The 23,875-nt window shown below is 42.9% G+C and overlaps 1 protein-coding gene across 10 annotated transcripts in view; it reads left to right on the top strand.

Annotated features, from left to right (window-relative positions):
* MAB21L4 (mab-21 like 4) overlaps positions 1–23,875 on the top strand; it is a 42,450-nt gene that overhangs the window by 410 nt on the left and 18,165 nt on the right. For 2 of the 10 annotated variants that reach the window (XM_029068454.2, XM_029068453.1), the window contains exons 2-7: positions 1,705–1,878; positions 7,376–7,532; positions 8,931–8,991; positions 13,719–13,816; positions 16,942–17,028; positions 20,155–20,740. In XM_029068454.2, the coding sequence (XP_028924287.1) occupies positions 20,251–20,740 (490 nt within the window). In that variant the 5' untranslated portion in view covers positions 1,705–1,878; positions 7,376–7,532; positions 8,931–8,991; ... (1 more) ...; positions 16,942–17,028; positions 20,155–20,250. Of the gene's footprint in view, positions 1–257; positions 1,511–1,704; positions 1,879–7,375; positions 7,533–8,930; positions 8,992–11,334; positions 11,396–13,718; positions 13,817–16,941; positions 17,029–20,154; positions 20,741–23,875 lie in introns of those variants that run through there. The other 8 variants (XM_029068456.1, XM_039912487.1, XM_029068457.1 and 5 more) reach the window with 8 other exon arrangements.

Raw genomic sequence — 23,875 nt, 5'->3', positions numbered from 1 at the left:
CACCGGCCTGGGAGTCAGAAGGACGTGGGTTCTAATCCCGGCTCTTCCATGTGTCTGTTGGGTGACCTTAGGTAAGTCACTTAACTTCTCTGTACCTCAATTACCTTATCTGTAAAATGGGGAGTGAGCCTGGGAGCCTCATGTGGGACATGGACTGTGTCCATCCCCATTTGCTTGTATCCACCCCAATGCTTGGTAGAGTACCTGCAGCCTAGTAAGTGCTTTATAAATACCACAGTTATTATTATTATTGGAGGATCCGGGATTAGTCCCTAGGTCCTTCTGACTCCAAAGCCTGTGGTCTGTCCATTAGGTCATGGATGTAATGAAAGGGATCTTTCCAAGGTGAGGGCACTTAACATCATACGGATTTCATTTTTAGAACTTTAAGAATCAGAACATTTTTGTCCCAGTTCACCCTCCTTCTTGGGTAGTCTCAGGACCAGGCTTCAGCTGTCATTCCTGATGGGAGACTCCATCTGCCCACCTAATTTCTGGAACTCCATCCCACAGTGTTAGAATTTTTAAAAGGTTCATCCCAAAGTATTTGGGAAAAGTTTGGGGGAGAAGGGGAAACCTGTTGAAGGATCCACTAGATTGAGACTCCTTGAAGAAATGGATCATGTCTGAATTCTATTATACTGGACTCTTCCAAGCACTTACTACAGAGCTCTGCACATGCTGAGAGCTCAATAAATACCACTGATTGAATCTTGTTTATTGTTCAGCCCATTTCAACCTTGAGATAGTGGCACAAAATAAGCATAAATGCATCTGTGGTTTGAAAGATAATTTGAAAAATATCTTGGATGCTGAATTGCTCAACGTAATGGGGAATCAACTTCAAATAGTTCACGAGTAGTTTCTTCTGTCATTATGTTGCACAGAAGAGAGAAACTTTGAGGACAAAGATATGAGGGATTTATAGCTTAAAGCACCTTGCTATTTTAATGCTGTTTCCTTATCCTTCACCGCTTTTCCCTTTTGAAAAGTACCATGACTGTAAACAAGTATTTCTCTTTGCCTTTTTCTAGGGTGTCATTCGACAAGCAGTTATAATGAAACCAGAAGGAATGCGAGTAAATTTTGCCAAAGCTGAGAAGGCAATGATAATCTAATAGGAAAGGAGATATTTCCAGATGTGTATCATGTTGTCTATGCCAGATGTATTTACTCCTAAGTAGCCACAGATGTTTCAACATTTTAAATTAAAATACACACACACACATACACACACTGCTCTGCAGCAGGAACAACGGAAACTTCCACATAAATAAAGCTCTATTTTGTGGCCGTAGGAAATAACTAAGAAGACAGCGGGAAATTTAGATAACGGTTTAAAGTGCATGAAATGATTTTTTTTGACCATTTTTGTTAATTAGAAATTTCCTTTTTTCTCCACAGCTGCACAGGGCAAAAAAAAAAACAAACAACAACAAGCTGTTGGCAACAAAGACGCATCTGTGGACAGTGCTAGCCTGACCGATGTTTAAGGGAGTAGGGAGGAAAGGTGTTGTGGAATCTTTGATGCCCCCTTTTTTTGGCCCTAGAGTCTACTTGGAGCCTTGGAACTCACAGATTCTACTTGACTCCCAGACGGCAGGGCTTGCTTTAGCTACTAGTTCCCTTATGTCCAGTCCTCTTTGTTATTCTGGGCCTTATTTTTTTTTTTAATTCTTTCCTTCTTTCGTCTCTTTGTTGCAGCTTTCACACTGGCCGTGAGCTCTGGAGGATGGATTGAGAAGAAATGTATTGGGTGGAGAGAATAAAACTGGCATGGGGACCAAGAAAAACATAATAGAACAATTACCTCAAAGGTAAAGAAAACAACCAAAACTCCCCATTGAACCAGCGTTGGATCCATTGTTCGTATGATACGTGAGTAATCGTTCTGATTAGAGCAGCCTAATTTTTCAGGTAGCCCCAAAAAGTAGGCACAGCTTTCTTCCAAAAGAATCAAATGTATCAATATCAATGTGACTTCAAAACAGCCTAGGTATCACAAAAATTTACCTTCTTGGTTTGCAGCTTTCCTTATATGTCTGTAACATATTTCCTCCCACCCTTACTCTTAGCTTGTGAGCCCTTTGGGGGCCAGGAATGGAGTCGCAACTCTTAGAATGGGGCTTTCACACAGTAGGCATTTAATAGGCATTATACAGTAATAAGCATTAATAATATTAATTAAGTGCTGCTGCTGCAACTCATATTCCGAGCTGGGATTCTGAGTTCGAATCCCAGCTCTGCCACTTGTCAGCTGTGTGACTGTGGGCAAGTCACTTAACTTCTCTGTGCCTCAGTTCCCTCATCTGTAAAATGGGGATTAAGACTGTGAGCCCCACGTGGGACAACCTGATTCCCCTGTGTCTACCCCAGTGCTTAGAACAGTGCTCTGCACATAGTAAGCGCTTAACAAATACCAACATTATTATATTCCTATAACTACTCCTACTCTTCCTCCTCCTCGTCCTCCTCCTCCTACTAGCAAGTCCGGCAGCGGGCAAGGGTACAGTCAATGGCCATGGAACATGAAAGCCCTTCCTGTCCTCATCCACTTTGCACCTGGATTTGCACACTTTATTTACCCCACCTTCAGCCCACAGTCTTTATAAATTATCCATGTAGATAATTTATAAATTATCCTCTAGAGTGTGGGCGGGGAACCCGACTACCAACTGTCTTGTTCTCGTCCAAGCGCTTAGTACAGTGGTCTGCAGACAGTAAGTGCTCAAGGACTATGATTGACTGATTGATGTTTGTTGTATGAGACATTCCCACCTGCTGGACAAATCATTAGGACACCAAATAATAATAATACTAGTGATAATAATAACTGTAGTAATTGTTAAGCGCTGAATACGTGCCAGGTACCGTTCTAAGCACTGGGGTCGATACAAGCAAATAAGGTTGGACACAGTCCCTGTCTCACATGAGGCTCACAGTCCTAATCCCCATTTTATAGATGAGGTAACTGAGTCCCAGAGAAGTGAGGTGACTTGCCCAAGGTCTCCCAGCAGACAAGAGGTGCTGCCAGGATTAGAATACAAGTTCTTCTGACTCCTACGCCTATGCTCTATCCTGGACAATGATCCCAGGCCAAACATGGTGGCAAAGGTTTTGTTTCTGGGTACCGGGGATTGGGTGTGTGTCAAGTGGCACATTTGTATTGACGTCCCTGTAAACTGCTGGGACTTGTAGTCCTAGTGAGTTCAGAGACATTTTGTAGGTATGGCAACATTGTGTTAGGGAAGAGACACAGCCCCAAATCCAAAAAAAATTCCAAGGAAGAAGGGCAAGGCAGGGCAACCCCACTCCTGTCCAAGCTCAACCTGGAGCGGGAAGGATGGATTTTTTCTTGGCTCACTCCCCCTGGCTCACAGGTCAGTCAGACTTGGGCCATTGAGCCCCTACTGAGAGCTCACCTCCTCCAAGAGGCCTTCCCAGACTGAGCTCCCCCTTTTGCCCTCTGCTTCCCCTCCACTCTCTGCTCCTCCCCTTTCCCCCTTCCCCTCCCCTCAGCAGAGCCCCCTTTCCCTCTGCTCCCCCTCTCCTCCCCACCCCACCCTCTGCTCCTCCCTCTCCCCGCCTCCCCTCAGCACTGTGCTCATTTGTATATATTATTTATTACCCTATTTATTTTGTTAATGAGGTGTACATCCCCTTGATTCTATTTATCATGATAATGTTTTGTTTTTGTTTCGTTCTGTTTTGCTCTCCCCAGATTAGACTGTGAGCCCGTCATTGGGCAGGGATTGTCTCTATCTGTTGCCGAATTGTACATCCCAAGTGCTCTGCACATAGTACAGTGCTCTGCACATAGTAAGCGCTCAATAAATACTATTGAATGAATGCGAGTTGTTGCGGGGACCTAGATCACAAAAGAATCTTTTCCTTGAGATATGGTGATGAGGTAAAGGAGATTTTGGAGAACGGAGTGTTGGAAGAAAGAAAATACATTGCCTTTTAGGTCTCTTTCCCACTTGCTATGCCTCCTCTCTGCTCCTCTCTACCCAAACCAAAGCCCAAACGGCAGGCTTCAGGGGAATGTAGTTTGATTTGACGTATCCTTAAAATGTGAATCAACCTGTTTACTCAGGCCTATTAGATTTGGTCACCTCCATGAAAGGTTGGGATTCAGGGTCTCCTGTGTTCTTGGGGCTGGATCTAAATTTGGCTCTGCATTTACTTCACTGTTCAGAATAGCACCTGGTCTAGAGTAAGTGGTAATAATAATGTTAATAGGAATAATAATAGTGAATAAGTGGTAATTATATAAAAAGACAAGGTTGGAAAAGGCTTCCAAGATCCTCGCTCAGAGGCAAGACTTTAAAAATATGAAAGGTAATTGTTGATATCATGCTGTTATTATTATAATTCAATCCATAGGCCACCTACATATATGGGTAGCAAACAGCACATTTAGGAGAGTCATTATGGTGTTTTGCCATATGCCAGTCCCTAGACTGATTAGCATAACAACAGGGATGTTTCAGGAGCAGAACAATTTACCTCAGGCCACATTTTATGGCACTGGGGACCTCTGGGCTTGTTTCTTTAACCAGGAGTTATCCAGAGAGCTCTCTCCCTCTCCCTCTCTCTCCCTCCCTCCTTTCCCCTCTCTCTTTCTCTCACCTCGTTTTCTCTCTTAACAGCTGAGAAAATTCCAGGATTTAGATTTAAGGCCCACATCCCATAGAGTTTTTCTGATGGCTCCTGGTTCTGAGAGGGAAAGTGCAGTTCTTTTGGAGTTAACACAGCAGTGTATATTCACTCATGGCCATTTCCCAATAATAATACTGAACAGAGGAGGTTTATTAGTGTTACTGGTGGGCAGGACTCTAGGGATTGTTGTGTGACTATGTGGGTTTGTCTTGGTATTGGAGCAGACTGAGATGATTCATTTACAGGGCTGGTTCTTGTTCAGGGCTGATTGAAGAGTGTCCAGAATTTGGGGAGTGCATTCAAACTGGGCCCCCTTTACAGTAACTATCTACTTGACTCTTCCCTATTATTTTAACTTAAACGGCTTTCTGTGCCAGATATCTTTATTGCGTGAAGGCTGACGGAGATTGGCAGGAGAGAGTTAATCTGACTGGTTAGAAGATGGCAGAAGACTTTTTGGAAAGCCCTTGGCTCTAGTCACGGGAACAAGCAAAGGCCCTCCCCTTTCTAAGAAAGGAAATTGACCCCAGATGCTGCACAAGACAGTTGGGGGATTGGGGCCCCACCAGCAAGGTCACAAAGGCCCTCAAGGAATGGAGAACAATCTCTCCTATTTTCCACTAGATTTGATAATAATAATGATAATGATATTTGTTATGGGCTTACTATGTGCCAGGCACTGTACTGAGCCCTGGGGTGGATACAAGCAACTCCGGTTGGATACAGTCCCTGACCCACGTGGGGCTCACAGTCTCGATCTCCATTTTACAGATGAGGTAATTGAGGCAGAGAAGTGAAGTGCCTTGCCTAAGGAGTGACTTGCTAAGGTCACACAGCAGACAAGTGGCGGAGGCTGGATTAGAACCCACGACCTTCTGATTCCCAAGCCCGTGCTCTCTCTATCCAGTACACCATGCTGCGTCATCATTTGGTGTAATTTGGCTTCTGACTTCCTGCAGCTGGGGGGTCTTAGCGGGAAATTTGCCTTGACCAGGGTCTGTGGTTCTGAAATCTTCCGTCTCAAAGTTTCTTCCCTTGGCGGGAATAATAGATTTGTTCACACTCAGTTCTTGCTTTCACTGAAGAAGCGAGGATAAGTAAACTACCCTCTCCAATGTCCGTGTTTTTAGTCCTTTTCCAGGATGCCACACGATCTTTGGAAGATAGAAGCTTGGGCTCTTTTTTCCAAGGTGTGAGATGAGAACTGTGACTCTTTCCCTTCCCATTCTGCCCACTAAGCCTGATCTATGTAAGGTTGGAATTATCTTTTTCGGTACTTTTGCCTGACAAATATACCTCGTTTCCATTTTGATCATAACCCTCCATGAGGGGGGCCCTTCCCTGTCCTGAATTTACTGCAGTGCCAGCTTTGCCAGAGGGCTTGAGCCTTTCCCAGTGTAGAGAGAACATGGAGTTGATGACAAGTAAACAATGTAAACAATATAATCAGTAATCTCCTCCTACTTCAGCTGACTTCTTCATGGGGTTTTTATAGATACCTTAGGAAAAACATATCATCTCGGAGAGAAGCCTCTCGAGTCTTTACAGGTGGCTGTTTGTATCCTATATAGACAGATGTTGTCATTCCAATATTTTTTTTTAATGTCTAAGCGTGTCAGCAGAACTAATATTCAGTATTTACTGCTCCTAATAATATTTCCATACACTGAGATTTACTTTTAGAAAATCAAACAACAGATCATTTTCCTTGTCCTGCTCCAATATGAAGAAGGTGGTATATTCCTAAAAAAATTAAAAAAATATGGTTTTAATTTGCAGGAAAATTTGTTTTTGTATGGATCACGGTGAGAGAAAAGGTGTTTCCTGAGACATATTTCAGAAAAGCGATGTTGCCTAGTGGATAGGGCATGGGCCTGGAAGTCAGAGGAGCTGGGTTTGAATCCTTAACTCTGCCACTCATCTCCATTTGACCTTGGGCAAGTCACTAAACTCCATTGTGCCTCATTATTCTCAACTATAAAATGGGGGTTCATTACCTGTTCTCCCTCCTACTTCGACTATGAGCCCTGTATGTGATTGAGACTGTATCTTTTTTCACCAGTATTTGTTAAATGCTTACTATGTTTCAGGCACTGTACTAAGTGCTAAAGTAAATACAAGATAATTGGGTTGGACCCAGTCCCTGCCCCGCATAGGGCTCACAGTCTTAATCCCCATTTTGCAGATGAGGAAACTGAGATACAAACAAGTTCTGTGACTCGCCCAAGGTCACACAGCAGACAAGTGCAGGACTTGGGATTAGAACCCAGGTCCTCTGTCTTCCAGGCCTGTTTACTTTCCACCTGTCCAGTTTCACCCCAATTTTTAAAATTATCGTGATTGTTTTTCCTATATATCCTCAGTTAACCCTCAGAGAAAATACACCAGAATGTTTATGTTTAAGTACATATGTATATATATGTATACATTAGAATATATATATCTATATTAGTTTATATAATGAATATATAAATGAATATATTGGACTATAGAAACAAATTTGTTTATATAACATATATATATAAAATGAATATATATATATATATAGGTTATTCTGTACTTCTGCAGCATCTATTCATTCATTCAATCGTATTTATTGAGCGCTACTATGTGCAGAGCAAGAGAGACAATCCCTGCCCACAAAGGGGTCACAATCCAGTAAGGTACACCATATCAAGTGATCACTCAATAAATGCTATTATTTCTACTCTAGGTTATTTTCTTGCAGTTTCTCAAAACTGGGCAAGGGAAGAAAACACAATTAGAGGAGAGAAATAACGCAAACCCGTGGACGTGCTGTAGGTGATCATGGATAGTGATGGGACTTTGAAGAGGGTCAGAGGAAGTTTGAGGCCTCATGTTCCTTCCAGGTTTGTCAGAGGGAACCTCACTGTTAAGAATCTGAGCAGTGCACCCAATTTTCATCAGATAAGATTTGCGGTCTCATTCTCTGGAATTCTATGAATCCTAAACACTTGTTTCCACCTGTGAGGGTTCTGATTGACTCGGAGGTACTCCCTCATGGCAGGATGTGGGAGTCATGTCCTGCTCTCCCTCCCTTCTGCCACAGATCTGCCTGTATTTGCCTTTTCCTCTGTAGGTGTGTCTGGATTCTGTCCATCTCTGTCTCTCCATCTCTCTAGTAGACGGAGACCGCGCCTTCTATCTGTTGTATCTCTGTATTTACCTCTCTCTGCTGTCTCCCACTCTATTCTCTCTTTCCATCAATTAATCAACCAGTGGTTTTTGTTGAGCTCTTCCTGCGTGCGGAACACTGTACTAAGCCCTTGGGAAAGCACAATACAACAGAGGTAGTAGACACAAACTCTTGGTCTTTCTATCTCTGTCTCCTCCATTTCTACATCTCTCCGTCTCTTTCATCTCTGAGTGTGTCAGTACTTGTCTCTGTGGCTTTTCGTGTCTCCATTACGTGCTCGAGAATTATGGGGTTTTTGTTACCGTTAGGACGTTAAGTATGTTCAAATGATTAGATGTATAAATGATTATGGAAAGTATTAATGGGACTCAGTGTGGCCTAGTGGAAAGAGCTCAGGCCTCGAAATCAGAGGATCTGGCTCTAAATCCCGGCTCTGCCAAATGTTTGCTGTGTGACTTCTCTGTGCCTCCGTTCTCCTGCTTTCCCTCCTACTTAGATTGTGAGCCCCATATGGGACAGGGGACTGTGTCCATTCTAATTCACTTGTATCTACTCCATCGCTTAGAGCAGTGTTTGACGCGGAGCAAGTGCTAAACGAATACCATAAAAAATGCTTTAGGAATCTGTGAAAAGAAATCAAACACTCAGTCAATGAATCAATTTATTGATTGACTATTTATTGAGCTCCTACTGTGTGCAGAGCACTTCACTAAATAGTTGGGGAGTCTAAAACAATAATGTGGGTGGACACATACCCTGCCCACACGGTAAGCTCTAGCGGAAGTCAGAACCCACTGTTTATTTTCTGTAACCCCTCAGGCAGTCTCTCAGTTCTTAGAAGGTCGGTGACTTCTAAAACCCCAATTCCTGTGGAAATCTTTTGCTAGCATGTGGCTTTAATGCTACACAATCTCCCCTGCTCCCCACTGTCCTTTTAGAAAGAGGAGACATTCTTTTTCTCTTATTTCATAGACAGAACTTTTTGGAAACCTTATTGGCTTAAGAAGAGAGGAGGAAAAATGGGTGGGTGGGTTGGAGGGTAGAAGAAGAAAAAGAACAAGAGGAAGTGGAAAGAATGAAAATGCTCTTTTTTTCCCCCCTCTCATTCCAGAGTCAAGGCCTATGAGTATGTCAGTAGAGGCCGTCAACCACTCTCCCGGCAGGCTGAACAGGTATTTGTTTGTATCAGGAAATTGCTTTGACCTGAATCACAGGGAAGGGAGAGGTGAAGCCAGGAAGGGATTTTTAGCAGATTTGTGCCAAACTCATGTGGACCGAGGTGTGTCTACCTGACCAGAACTGTGAAATCGCCGTCTTAGTTTCTGGGGTGGAAGGAATGCAGGTGTGGCAGAATACTTGACTGATTTGTCCAAGAACCTCATGCATGGTAAGGGATGATATCTTTTTTTGAAACTAGCTCTAAGAATGTTACTCATCCTTTATTATAGGAAATACTGATAAACCATCTACATATCTTTAGAAAACATGTTGTACTGTTATTACATACTTCTCATATATCAAGGCACTCTGCTAAGCTCTGGGATGGTTACAGAGAATCAGATTAGATCTAGTGTAGTCTATTCTACATGGAGCTCATAATCTAAGAGAGATGATATCTTATCCCCACTTTATAGATGAAGAAACTGAGATTCAGAAGAGTTAAGTCACTGGCTTCAAGTCATACAGCCGGTCGAGGGCTGAACTGGGACTAGAAACCAGAGCTCCTGACTCCTTGCCACTAGCCATATTACTTCTCAAGACAAGCAGGAGACTCATGCTAGGCAGATTTTTCAGTTGGTGTGGCACGGAACAATTAATTCCATAAATTCTGTTTATTGAGCACCCCAGACCAGATATCCAGAGTGGAAGAGTAGAAATGGGGTTATAATCCCACTGATTTGGGCTAAAATCAGTGTTTCCCTCGTCTAATTAATTTGAACAAAGGCAGCAATTTCAGGATGATTACTGGTGTGGCATTGAGCCCAGTATGCTGAGCTCTATGTTGATGATGCTGTGTGCTGCAAGATGAGGACAAGGCCTTTTTCTCTTTTTTAATGGCATCTGTTAAGCGCTTTCTCTGAGCCAGCCACTGTACTAAGCACTGAGATAGACATAAGGTTGGACCCAGTCCTGGCTCACAGTTTTATCCCCATTTTACAGATGAGGTAACTGAGACACAGAAGTTAAATGACATGTCAAAGGTCACGCAACAGATATGTGGTGGAGCCGGGAATAATACACACGTTCTCTGACTCCCGGGCTCGTGCTCTTTCCACCAGACCACACCGCTTCCCGTGTCTTGCAAAGAAAATCCATAAATGATGAACTGAAGGAGAGCATTTTTTTCTCATTCTGGGACTTTTCTTTTTTATATTTTCTTTCATAAACTTGGAAGATGCCCCACAATTAGCAAGTGGCATTTAAATTCCAAACACTACTTCACAAATTTCAGTTAAAATAAATAATTTATCAGTTCAGTGGTATTTCGTGATATTTACAATAGCGCCCAGGGATGCCATTCCCCCTAGACTGTAAACTCTTTGTGGGTAAGGATCAAGTCTACCAAGTCAATCATATTTTACTCTTCCAAGTGCTTGGTACAGTGCTCTGCACAAAGTCTGCACCCAATCACATACACTGATTTATAGATAATCCATGTTTTTTTGATCTCAGAACGGAATAATCATTGACATTTCAATACATAAATCTTAACTACAGTAAATGCCTAAATTAATGAATTTTAGGAAACAAAATAAATTTGTTAAAAGCTTTCATCTTCAGTCTTGAAACCAGAAAACATCTACCAGAAACACCTCCCATTATTGTTCACTGAGATGCAATGTATAAAAGTCTATTGGACAGAGAGGTGGATGACATTAGACGCTTCTGGTGGAGAAGAAGTATGGCGTAGTGAATAGGGCTTGGAGCCCGTGAGTCAGAAGGTCACGGGTTCTAATCCCACCTCTGCCACTTGTCTTCTGTGTGACCTTGGGTGTGTCACTTCACTTCTCTGTTACTCATCTGTAAAATGGGGATCGATACTGTGAGCCCCTCGTGGGAGAGGGACTGTGTCCAACTCGATTGGCTTGTATCCACCCCAGTGCTTAGCACAGTGCCCAGCACATAGTAAGCACTTAACAAATACCATCATTATTATTATTATATGAGCAAAATTTGTGATAAACAAGAAAGGGTTGAATAGCTAGCAGTCGCCTTTCTGTCATTCTGATTGGAACTGCTCTTCAGAAATGATTCTCTTTCCAGTTCCGACTTGCAAATTAAAGTTTGGCTTTTTCAATTATTATTCAGCATTTTATAACCATGAAGTATAAAAGAAGATTTTAGCTCTACATATTCAGACTAATCAGGACAATCAAATGTGGAAAGCCCCTTAGGCGATGGCAGGTGGATGAACCATCTCAATAGTTGTCTGTTTTCCCTAAACAATTAATTATCTTTATGTCTTTTTTCCCTTTTTGCTTCCCTCTTTATCTGTGGCAAATGACCTTCTGGAGAGAATTATTCATAAAATCCAGTTTTCCACGAAGCCTGTCCAGGAGGGATTTGAAAGAGAAAGTAAGGTTGGCTTGGTGGATTGGACAGGGAAGACTGTTTCCAGGGACCCAGATAGTGCTGAAAAATTCTAGAATTGGGACACCCCCAGGTGATATTCATTTCTGTTGGCATATGCTCCTGGTCACCCACCTCTTCTTTATCACTGATTTCTGAAACAGAAGACGGGAAAAGACCAAATAGGTCATCTAGAGCAGGCCCCCCTGCCTCATCCAGTCGGTCAGTCAGTCAGTAAGTTGTATTTATTGAGCACTTACTCTGTACAGAGCACTGTACTAAGCGCTTGAGAGTGTACACTATAACACTATTACTATGTGCCTGCCCACAGTGAGTTTACAGTCTATAGGAGGTGATCAGATGATCTCAAATTGTGAGTCTATCTTATTTTTAAAACCTCCAGGAAAATAATTTCATTTTCTTCTTCAATAACCAGTCATTCCAATCAGAAAGTTCTTCCTTAGGTCTGACCAAAATCTGCATTGCTACAATTAAAGCCTTTTTCCTCCCTGGTCATTCTTAATAGTCACCAAGTAGTCACAGTCCTCCATACACCCTAAACACAGAAAATTGTCAATCACTCTACAGCCTTCCCTTCTCAAGGCTAATTCCCTAATTTTTCCCTTGACTGTCCTATTCTAATCCACTTTCTTGTTCCGTTCTTTGTAGTTTGCCTGCTTCTCTCTTAATTGTCATGCTAGAGGGAAGCTTTGAAGAAGAGAGGACTGTGTTTAGAGTGGAGAAAGTCACACTTTCTTTTGGATAGGATCACAGCAGTATAGAATCACAAAATAGATCTGTGATTTGGAGTTTAAAGTAATCATTTACTAAATGCCTACTGCCTGCAAAGCACTGTAATAAGCACTGGGCATGGGTGAGAATTAGACTTAGTCCCTGGACCACACAGGCTCATAATTTAACAGTCACACATCTGAAGAGTAAGATGGGGAGAGTGGGTTGGTGACAAGCAAAAGGAAAAATGAAACCATTGAAAGCACAAAAACAACAGAAAAAACTGGGACAATGATAAATACAGAAATAGCAATAAATAAATAAATTGTTGTATTTGTTAAGCACTTACTATGTGCAAAGCACTGTTCTAAGCGCTGGGGAATACAAGGTGATCAGGTTGTCCCACATGGAGCTCAGTTTTAATCCCCATTTGACAGATGAGCTAATTGAGGCACAGAGAAGTTAAGTGACTTGCCCAAGTTCACACTGTGTGACTAGCGGCGGAGCCGGGATTAGAACCCGTGACCTCAGACTCCCAAGCCTGCGCTCTTTCCACTGAGCCACGCTGCTTCAATAGAGTTCTATGGTTAGAGAAGCTGAGTTTTAGGTTTCTCACTGCTTAGAGTCTGACATTCACAAATCACAGTCTCAGTCACAACCTTTCCAGTGTCCTAAAGGTTGAAAAGAGCTCAAAATGCTGGTATCCCTTTCCCCTTCTTGGGCACGAGCAAGTGGCTGATGGGAAGACCCGAAGATGTCAAGGCTGTGGAACTTCTCTCCAGGGCCGAGCAGTTTCTCTCTCAGGCTGCTAGTATCTAGCCTGAATGGTTTTGAAGACAGTAACCCTTCTGATTTCCAAGCCACCTAATAATAATAATTATGGTATTCGTTAAGCACTTACTATGTGCCAAGCATTGTTCTAAGCACTGGGGAGATATAAGGTAATCAGGTTGTTCCACGTGGGGCTCACAGTCTTAATCCCCATTTTACAGATGGAGTAACTGAGGCTCAGAGAAGTTAAGTGACTTGTCCAAGGTCACCCAGCAGAACAAGTGGCGGAGCTGGGATTAGAACCCACGTCCTCTGACTCCCAAGCCCGGGCTCTTGCCACTAGGCCATGCTGCTTCTCTAAGACCATAAGCTTCTTGAGGGCAGGGATTATGACTACCCACTATCTGTACTCTCCCAAGAGTCAGTATAGTGCTCCGCACAAGGTAAGCACTCACTATGGGAAGCAGCGTGGCTCAGTGGAAAGAGCACGGGCTTTGGAGTCAGGGCTCATGAGTTCGAATCCCAGCTCTGCCACTTGTCAGCTGTGTGACTGCGGGCGAGTCACTTAACTTCTCTGTGCCTCAGCTCCCTCATCTGTAAAATGGGGATGAAGACTGTGAGCCCCACGTGGGACAACCTGATTCCCCTGTGTCTACCCCAGCGCTTAGAACAGTGCTCTGCACATAGTAAGCGCTTAACAAATACCAACATAATAAATGCCATTGATTGACTGATTACTTGTGGCATTGGGAAACACAGTTGCTGACAATGAAGTTTTGGAGTGAAGATCACAGTTGAAATGAACCGTACGCAATCTCTCAAATAGGGCCCGGATGGGGAAATGGAGTGAATGAATCAGATGAATCGAACCGTGATTTAATGACATCACATGACGACGGAATTTAAGTATTGTCATTTCCACAGGTACCGATCCCTCTTTAGTTTCCAATTATTTTAAATGAGTATCCGGATTCCAATTTTGAGGCACTTGTCAATCAATCGAGTAATCAATCATACTAATTGAGTGCTTACTATTGCAGAGCACTGTCAATTACCTAGGTACTGTGAAGTAACATGGTCTCCTGTCAAGAAGATTGCTGAGATCAGTGACAGCTTTATTGCTCAAAGGATTTATTTTCCAACTTGTTGGATCTTTTCCTTTTTTGCCTCTGGCCTCTCTCCCAGTTCTCCGGCTCTCTTCTAAAATTTTAAGCCTCAGATTGACTAAATGGAGGCACATCCTGAGCTATCTGAGAGAGCTTTGACTGAAGGAGAATTACAGGAGGAGGCAAGCACTAACTGGTTAATGAGCCTATTAGAGTCAGTGATTGAACCATGGGAAATGAATTCATTTTAAAGAAAATGTGTAAAAAGAGAAAACACTGCATTTAAAAATGGAGTGTACGTACATAGCTCCGGGCTGTCCTCGGCGCTGTGAGGATAAAGTAGAAAGACATGGCTCCTAGCCCTGACTAGGTTCCATCTCTAGGGAAAAGAGATGATTTAGGGTCAGAAATGTTTCAGAGAACTTCAGTGATTTCAGAGAACTTCAGTGACCATCCTTCCCTGGCCCTTGACAGGAGGATTGTAAATCATGGTTTTGGGGATTATCCTAAAAGAGGACACTCCACCTCAGGAGGACCTATGTTGTTAGGAAAGTACACCTGTGGGCAGCAGGAATCAACAAATCAATCAGTTAATAGTATTCATTAAATGCTCACTATGTGCAGACCGCTGAACCAAGTATTTAGGAAAGTACAATTGAACAGAGTTGGTAGACACGATCGTTGCCCACAAGGACCTTACAAACTGAAGGGGGAGACAGATATTAAAATAAACTGAAGAGGGCTTTACACATCAAGTGCTGGAGGTGGGGGTGAGGTGAATAACAAAGTGCTTGAAAGATGCAGACCAAATGAATAGGTGTTTGAGAAAGGAGGGAGATTAGGGGAAATGTGGGTTTAGGGAATATGTTGGTAGAGAAATCCATGATACGGCAATTTACAAGAACAGGGATGACCGCAGTAATTGAACAAGGCCAAAATCTAGGCCATGGATGGAAAAATCTGGGTTTAATTATTCCGGCTGTGCATTTGCTATCAGTTTCAGAGTGAAACCCCCTCCCCCCCTTGTGAGAAAACAATTCCAGAGTACAGGTCAGCATGGGGAGAGCCTCTAGCTGAATTTGTCTAATGCTTGGAATATTGTTGAAAGGAACTTTCAAGTGGTTATAAATGAGTAAAATGAATATGATAAAAAATCTTTTGACCTGAAGCTACACTGCAAATTGATAGAAAGGCACATCTCTGCTGGACCTCGATCTATTGCTTCCATGAAAAGGTTTGGGACAAGTGTTAGCAGTATATCTCTCCATCCTCCAATCCTATTTCATCAGAGATACTAAGAAATATTCAGATCTTGAAAATCTTTTCTGACTGATACTGACTTTAACCTAGGCAAATTGGGCTATTTTTAAAATCCAACAAATTTCTTAGCTTCTCTGTAAAGTGAGGACAAGAATACCTATCCTGATGAGTGAATATTTTTTGGGACCTGTAGAAGCAGAGTTCTACAAGATAATCAATCGATGGTATTTATCGAGTGTTTACTGTGTGCAGAGTACTTGGGAGAGTACAATAAAATAGAGTCGATTGATACATTCCCTGACCTCAAGGAGCTTAAAGTCTAGAGGATTGTAAAATAATAACACAATTGTTTTTCACTGAATATAAGCATTCTGATTTTTATGGCATCTGAGGCAGATGATTTGGGGAGCATAAATTATATGTTACGGAGAATAGAAATTGCAATCCAGTGTTTCAATTGCTGTGGGTTTGCTTTAATACTGATTGACTCGGTACTTATGTCGTCATGAAATAGATTCGACTTGGCTTAATTGATTTTTATCTTGTTTACTCACAGTACTATTTTATCTCATTAACCCAACTACCAAGTGGTAGGATAGTGTCAGTAATAGCATCAGCATGCCTTTTACAGTAAGATTTAGTTTTTCTGTTCTTCACTGGAAAATGATTATGTCTATTTTTATCGTAATTGTTAAGTGCTCACTATGTACCAGGCACTGTACAAGCGCTGTGGTAGATACAAGCGATTAGCGATTAGATACAACCTGATTAAGGTTGGACACAGTCCACGTCTCACATGGTGCTCACAGTCTTAATCCCCACTTTACAGATGAAGTAACTGAGGGACGGAGAAGTTAGATGACTTTCCCAAGGTCACGCAGCAGACAAGAGGCAGAGTTGATATTGGAACCCAGGTCCTTCTGACTCCCGGGACTCCGCTCTATCCAGTAGGCCATGCTGCTTCTCTATCTGAGTTTTCAGACCCTTCTAAATTACATGAATCCTTACAGAAAATAAATCGCATTAACAAATGATGAACTTTGAATCCCTGAATCTGGTGATGACAAAAACAGTGTAGGTGTGTGTAGATAGAGTGGCATAGCTCAAAATATTACTATCTGGAATGGTGCCAGCCTTCATGTGAATATCTCTTTGAGGCAACACCTGTGTAGGAGGAAATGAAATTGGTCTTTCTTCAACAGTATTTGCAGACACTCCTCTGACTGCTCACGTCACCATGATTACAGCTAAGCTAAGCTAAGGGTCAGATTCTGCTCTTAGATAGTCACACACAAGCTCTGATTGAAGTCAAGAAGATTGCAGGTCTGAGGGCAGCAGAGCTTAACCTGCAGGTGCTGAAAAAAATCAATTTCTGAAGGTAAGATCTGAGAATTCTAAATTGCTTTTTAGCTGCGGCCAGAACGACATGAGGATTACAGATGATTCCATTCTAGGCTAGGAGCTCCTTCCTCCCCTGGAAAAGGGAGTGCTTCACAAACTCTAATTTCCTGCAGTCTTGGCACTGCTGGATTCTTGTTCTTCTCAGGAATCAACAGTCCTGTCAACTAAAAGCACACTTAAGAAAGCTCTGAAAACATTTTCCAGAAGCCACCTGTGTCTTAGTGGTGCTAAGGTTATTTCATTTCTTTAGCTAACTATGGGGAGGGTGATTTGTCCCTGCAGGTGGTCATGATGATGGTGAGAGTATTTATTGAGTGTCCAATGCAGTGTGCTACGTGCTTGAGAAAGGACAACAGAAGCACAGGCCAGGTAGAAAAATATTTATTAATTCATGAGACTACATGAAAATTTTTACTCATTTTTTAATGATATTTAAGTGCATACTAAGTGCTAGGCACTGTACTAAGAGCTGGGGTAGATACAAGCTAATCAAGTTAGACCCAATCCATGTCCCGCATGGGGCTCACAGTCCTAAGCCCCATTTTATAGATAAGGGAACTGAGACACAGAGAAGTTAAGCAAGAAGTTAAGAAGAAGTTAAGAGAAGCAGCGAGGCTCAGTGGAAAGAGCACGGGCTTTGGAGTCAGAGATCATGAGTTCGAATCCCAGCTCTGCCACTTGTCAGCTGTGTGACTGTGGGCAAGTCACTTCACTTCTCTGGGCCTCAGTTACCTCATCTGTAAAATGGGGATTAAGACTGTGAGCCCCATGTGGGACAACCTGATTCCCCTATGTCTACCCCCAGCGCTTAGAACAGTGCTCTGCACATAGTAAGCGCTTAACAAATACCAACATTATTATCATTATTATTATGAAGTGATTTGCCCAAGGTCACATAGCAGACAAATGGCAGAGCTGGGATTAGAACCCAGGTCCTTCTGACTCCCAGGCCCAAATTCTATCCACTAGGCCATGTTGCTACTCTAATCAGAGTAAATGATATATAGGTAAGACTAGGAAGGCTGCTTGGCTGAAATACTTCAGAAAGACGGACTGTGAGAGGAGGTAATATTTTAGAAGGACTTTGATCATGGGGAGAGCTATGCTTTGTCAGATCTGGCCAGGGAGAGAGTTCCAGGCCAGAAGAGCAGCATGAGGGAAAGGAAGGATGCGAAATGGCTGAGAGCAAGGCGTACTTGTAAAGTTTGCCTGTCAGGGATATAGAGAGTGAACTGGAGAGACGTAAGCCCGTCAAAGGGCAGGGATCGTCTCTACCTGTTACCGAATTGTACATTCCAAGCGCTTAGTACAGTGCTCTGCACATAGTAAGCGCTCAATAAATACTATTGAATGAATGGAGAGGAATGGGTGCAGAAACCTGATTTGTAAAATGGCGAGAGATGATGGACAGCATAAATTTCCTTGAACAATCACGGTTTCTAGCAAGAACCTCACTCTAGTGGGAGGAAAGAAAATCCACTTAGTTATCTTTGGCTGTAATGAGCATTGCTTGAATTAAATATGTTTTAACATTTTATTATAAACTAGTGTTATAGAGGTTTTTTTCAATTCAGCATGAAAGCATCATTATGTTGGGATCTATCTATAATTTATATTATCCATAGCTTATTTATATTAATATCTGTCTGTCCCTCTAGACAGTAAGCTCCTTGTGGGCAGGGAACATGTCTACCAACTCTGTTATAATGTACTCTCCTGAGTACTTAATACAGTGTTTTTGCAGCCAGTAAGTGCTCAATAAATGTGATTGATTGATTGACCATGCTGACATTGGGCCTCTTGATGTTGGAGTGTCCTCAGGTGCGTGATTCCTAACTGGATCAAAATTTCCACACCCCCAAGTGGAGGCTACTTGTTGTAGGCCACAAGCCAGTCTCCTTTCCCTCCTTCACCAGATGCCCAAGGTCTGGGGGCTGCCCAGAGACCGGGCGGTGGGAAAGTAGGGTGGGAGAAAGAGTGAAGATACGGAAAAGTCTAAAATTTTTTGGGCCAGTCAGGCGGATGTGCCAATTAAAGAGTTCCGGGGGCAAGCTTGGACCTGGGTCTCTCAATCAAACAATGGTATTTATTGAGCATTTACTATGTGCAGAGTACCGAAGTAAGCACTTGAGGAGGTACAATACAACTGAGTTGGTAGATACGTTCCCTGCCCACAATGAGCTTATAGCCTAGAGGGTCTTTCCAGTTAGTAATAGTATTAATAATGGCATTTGTTAAGCACTTACTATGTGCCAGATACTGTTCTAAGTGCTAGAGTAGATACGAGATAATTGGGTTGGATACAGTCCCTGTCCCACTCGGGGCTCACAGGCTTAATTCACATTTTACTGATAAGGCTCTTAACCTCTCACTGTCTCACTCTTCCCATCTGTGAAATGTTTAGAACTTGCTTGCCCTCTCTCTGCTTTATTTGGATCTTGGGAGGGAAAATGGCATGTTTAAAGAGTTCTTAGAACTCCCTTGTTTTCCAAACAAAAAGAGTGGATTATCTTTGTTCTCATCAGTTCCAAGTTTTCTATTCAGGTCCCCGAGGGCTCAACAGAGCGATTTTAGGAGTAAAGGAGAATAAAGCAACCTCCCCTTCGTATCAAGCTGAGATGACGTCTTCTACCCGCCAGTCTCTCTGCTCTGTCCATTGTGACTTTTCAGCAGTGTAGAAGAGGAGTCTAATAATAACAACAAATAATGGCATTTGTTAAATGCTTACTCTGTGCCAGGCACTGTACTAAGTGTTGGGGTGGAAAGAAGCAAATCAGCTTGGACACAGCCCCTGTCCCGCATGGGGCTCACAGTCTCAATCCCCATTTTGCACATGAGGCAACTGAGGCACAGAGAAATGAAGTGACTTACCCAAGGTCACACAGCAGAGTAGTGGTGGAACCGGGATTAGAACCCACATCCTCTGACTCCCAAGCCCGTGCTCTTTCCACTAAGCCATTCAGCCAAGCTGACATCAGTCACTGGCATTGGACAACCACTGCCCTGCCCATTCTTCCCTTCTGAAGGGAGCAAAATCAGATTCTTAATGAGCCGGGTAACAAATGATACCTTCTCCAGAGGGACGCTGTCAGGACTAACAAGTGTTGACAATCCTGCTCCCTGCGACTTTTAGTAAATTTCCAGTTGGTATTCCGTGTCACCGATGAAGTTGGTGCATGTTTAATATAATTAGGAATGAAGAGAGGGAGGGAGGAGAGGATTGGTGAGGATGCTGGCTGGGATTGCTGTGAGAGAAGGTACCTGGAGTTCCCCTTGCTGGCTGGGCACCTTGCCTGATATGGCTAATTGTTAGTTGTCTGACTCAACAATTCACTTCAAAGGCACTTGGCCCCATGTCAACTATTTAAGAGGGAAACAGTGAGCCGGTTGTTCTACTGGAATTTCACTAGGTGCTCCTCCCTCTTATGTACCTGTTCTGATCCCTGAATCTTTCTTTCTTTCCCCTCCCTTCTACATTCATCCTTTCTTGCCCAGAGCTGCACCAAATGCACTGATGTCCTTGTCTGGTTGGCAGGAGATACATCGCTAAAGGACTATCTGTTCCCGGACTATTAACTCCTGTGCTTAGCCATGGCTGTGAAGATCTCCCTCTGGCATCATTACATCCAAGCCATTCGGTCGCGGGAGGCTCAGAAGATTCAAGATTACCAAAGAGCGGAGAATGTTTTGCTGACCGTGCTGGAGAGAGTCCACGATATGGATTCCAGGTTTATAGTGGATTATTCAAGAGACTTAGAAGCCTTCCAGTTTGCCCTCCGAACCTCCGAGGATGAATTAACGATGGAAGTTCCTCTGCGGGTGAATGCCGATGCCCTTCTGGTTAAGGAGAACTCAGATAAAGAATCCGAGGAAACTCCAGAAGACACACCAGTCTCCTGTTTGCTAGGGATTCCCAGGGAAGCAGTTGGCCTGGAAGGGTGGATGACAGAGGACGTATTTGGCGCACTGGATGACCCTGAGTGCAGGGGACACATTGTTCCTGGAAAGATCCTCAAGATTTTGAAGGACCTGCTTGTCGCTGCCATTGTTCACTGCAAACACCATAGGCTCATCCTGCCAGGTACCCCGAACCTTGCGAACCACAGATGGGTGTGGGCGATTCAGAATATGGGAAGAATTTAGGATTTGTTTCTTTACTCTTTACCTCAGGGGGGAGATGAGGCACAGAAGAGAGGTGCTAAATGGAAGAGACGACAAGAGAAACCAACAGGATTTTGACTGAGGTTCAGAGACAGGCTGCTAAGGAAAGCAGCAGGGGAGCAGTGTGGCCTAGTGGAAAGAGTACGGGCTTGGGAGTCAGAAGACCTGGGTTTTAATCCCTGCTTTGCCACTTGCCTGCTGTGTGATCTTGGGCAAGTCACTTGACTTCTCTGGGCCTCAGCCCTCATCTGCAAAATGGGGAGCCAATGCCCATTCTCTCTCCCACTTAGACTGTGAGCCCCATGTGGGACCTGATGATCTTGGATCAGCCCCAGTACTTAGCACAGTGCTTGGCCCATAATAAGTGCTCAACAACTATTATTATGATTATTGTTATTATTAAGCAACTTGTCCCTTCATTTAACACTCTAAAAAAATCTAAATAATGTAGGACATGAGGTACACAAATCGTGGAGAAAGAATGAGCTGAAAACGGAGTTCCTAAATCTCCAAGCACTGATCTCCCAGAGCAGGATGAGAAAATAAAGGTGCAGTAGAAAGCAGCCTCTGATTCCATGGCAGAAAACAAAAATCTGTCTCTTACCGAAAGAGGTTGATTTGCTCAGGAGAGCGTGGGGGTAATGGACATGAGAAACAAGGGGTCTGAACATCTTTGGTCGTTAGATTGTCTCTATCTGTTGCCAAATTGTATATTCCAAGAGTTTAGTACAGTGCTCTGCACATAGTAAGTGCTCAATAAATACTATCGAATGAATGAATGAATGAGCTAAATGTGTTTAGTCTGCCTATGCTAATTTTTGATCACATCTCATCTTATAACACCCTTCATCTCTTAAGTCACCCTCGATTAAGAGAATGTCTATTTTAAAAATTCAATCTCGAGGATTTGGGGTTGTGCTCCAGGCCCAGGGTGGTCATCATGTACTACCCAGAGTTAACAGCGATTCGGTTGGATATAGCAGTTTTATTCTACATCCAGTCACTTGCTCCTTGACTGAGCTTGACTATGCAGAAAAGCAAAGGTTTAAAACAAAAATGTCTTCCTCTCCATGGTTTACAGTAACTAGTGTGTCAGCCAACAAGTGCCTATTGCATGTAGAGGATCTTACCAGAACTTTTTGACGTAGGAGGATTCGGATGAACCATCTGACCGATTTCACGTGAAACCCACACACGTAGTTTTCTGCTGACTGAGATTTCCCCAAGAAACTAAGTACAGATCTCCCAGTTCTTGAGATCTTCCGAGGAGAGGTACAAGATTTAACAAAAAGGAATGTTGAATATGAGGTTATGCAAGCCCTTCCCTGATTTCAGCCGTGGGTAGAGTGACAATAAGGTACAGACCTTACTGTGTTTACTGAATTCCAGTGATATTTTTTCAGAACGCCTTTCTTAAAAGGAAAGCACCTGGAAACAGGTAGTTTTTGTGCAGCAGACAGGTTTAACAAGACCAACCCCTCTGGAGCACAGGTTGCAATCAAGATTATTTGGACGTTTTCCCAACTTCTGTATTTTCTGATAATGAAAGATTGATATGCACCAAAAAGGAGGTGTGTCTTTCACTACCGCTGCCAAAATAGTTTTATCTTAAGACTGAAAACCAGACTGTTGTTGGTTTGTTCGCTCATTCGTTTGTTGTTCGTTCGTTCATTCATTCATTCCATCGTATTTACTGAGTGCTTACTATGTGCAGAGCACAGTACTAAGCACTTGGAATGTACAATTCAGCAACAGATAGAGACAATCCCTGCCCAATAACGGGCTCACAGTCTAAACGGAGGAGACAGACAGCAAAACAAAACAGAACAAAACAAAACAAGTAGTTTGGCATAAATATCAAGATAAATAAAATCATAGATATATACATATCATTAACCAAATAAATAGAGTAATAAATAATATATACAAATATGCACAGTGCTGTGGGGAGGGGAAAGGGGAAGAGCAGAGGGCAGGAGAAGGGGGAATGGGGAGGGGAGGAGGAGCAGAGGGAAAGGGGGGGTTCAGTCTGGGAAGGCCTCCTGGAGGAGGTGAGCTGGTTGGTTGTTGCTGAGCTGTTTTTCTGAGACGCAGAATTACACTGTGGACAGAACAGCAACATTAGTCATTTGAACAGACAAGTCGCAGCGCAAGAGGGGAGAGGAGGAAGGTATCGTCCAAAGTAAGTGAGCGGATAACGAAATCTGCTTCATTAAAAAAGATGGAAGTTCACCTTCAGCCAACAAAGATGGTTCAGGAACAGTATCCTAGAAGAAGTTGTTTCAATTTTATCAGTCTTCAAATATTTATTACAGGGATTTTGGCATTCGATTACTATTAACCTTTCTTGGGAAAATCCGCTTTTCGGTTGTTGCTTCGACTCAGCAGGTCTGATGAGAACTTTAGCCTCCTTAGTGAGTTGTTGCTCGGGTAGGTTTCTAAAAGTGGGTCATATCTCTTTTCTGCAATAACAGCCAGGGAAGTGAGACGCTCCGTGCCTGTGGTGGGCCTAATAGGATTCACAAGCTTTCAAGGAACTTGACTGATGGAAGTTTACTGAAAGCTCCTTTATGTCATCTCTTTGTCCCTTTAGTTGGATCTACTATCACTTCTCCTCCAAGAGGCCTTCCCTGATTTAGCTTTCATTTCCCCTACTCCCTCTTCCCCTCTGCATCGCCCTTACACTTGAATGTGTATCCTTCATTCGCCCCTCCCTGAGCCCCACAGCACTTCTGAACATATTAATAAATGTAAATTATTTTAAAATCAGCCCCTCCTCCCCCGGGTCTAAAATGTTAACTCCTTGTGGCCAGGCAACATGTCTACCAACTCTATATTATTATACTCGCCTAAGGGCTCTGCACACAGTAAGTGCTTGATTAATATGATTAACTGATTACTAGGACACAGGATCTTCAGCAGAGCCTTTCTGCATAATTACCAGTAGTCTTTCTGAGATAATATTTAACCAATGGAATGCTGTCATATTTCAGGAATTTAGTATCTCTGGTTATGGTGTTGGTCATATAAAGCTGAGCCTACCCATGCAAAATAT

The sequence above is a fragment of the Ornithorhynchus anatinus genome, chromosome 7 (assembly GCF_004115215.2).
Source record: "Ornithorhynchus anatinus isolate Pmale09 chromosome 7, mOrnAna1.pri.v4, whole genome shotgun sequence".
NCBI lineage: Eukaryota > Metazoa > Chordata > Mammalia > Monotremata > Ornithorhynchidae > Ornithorhynchus > Ornithorhynchus anatinus.
The sequence above is the reverse complement of the archived record's forward strand: the minus strand, read 5'-3'. Positions and strand labels throughout refer to the sequence as shown.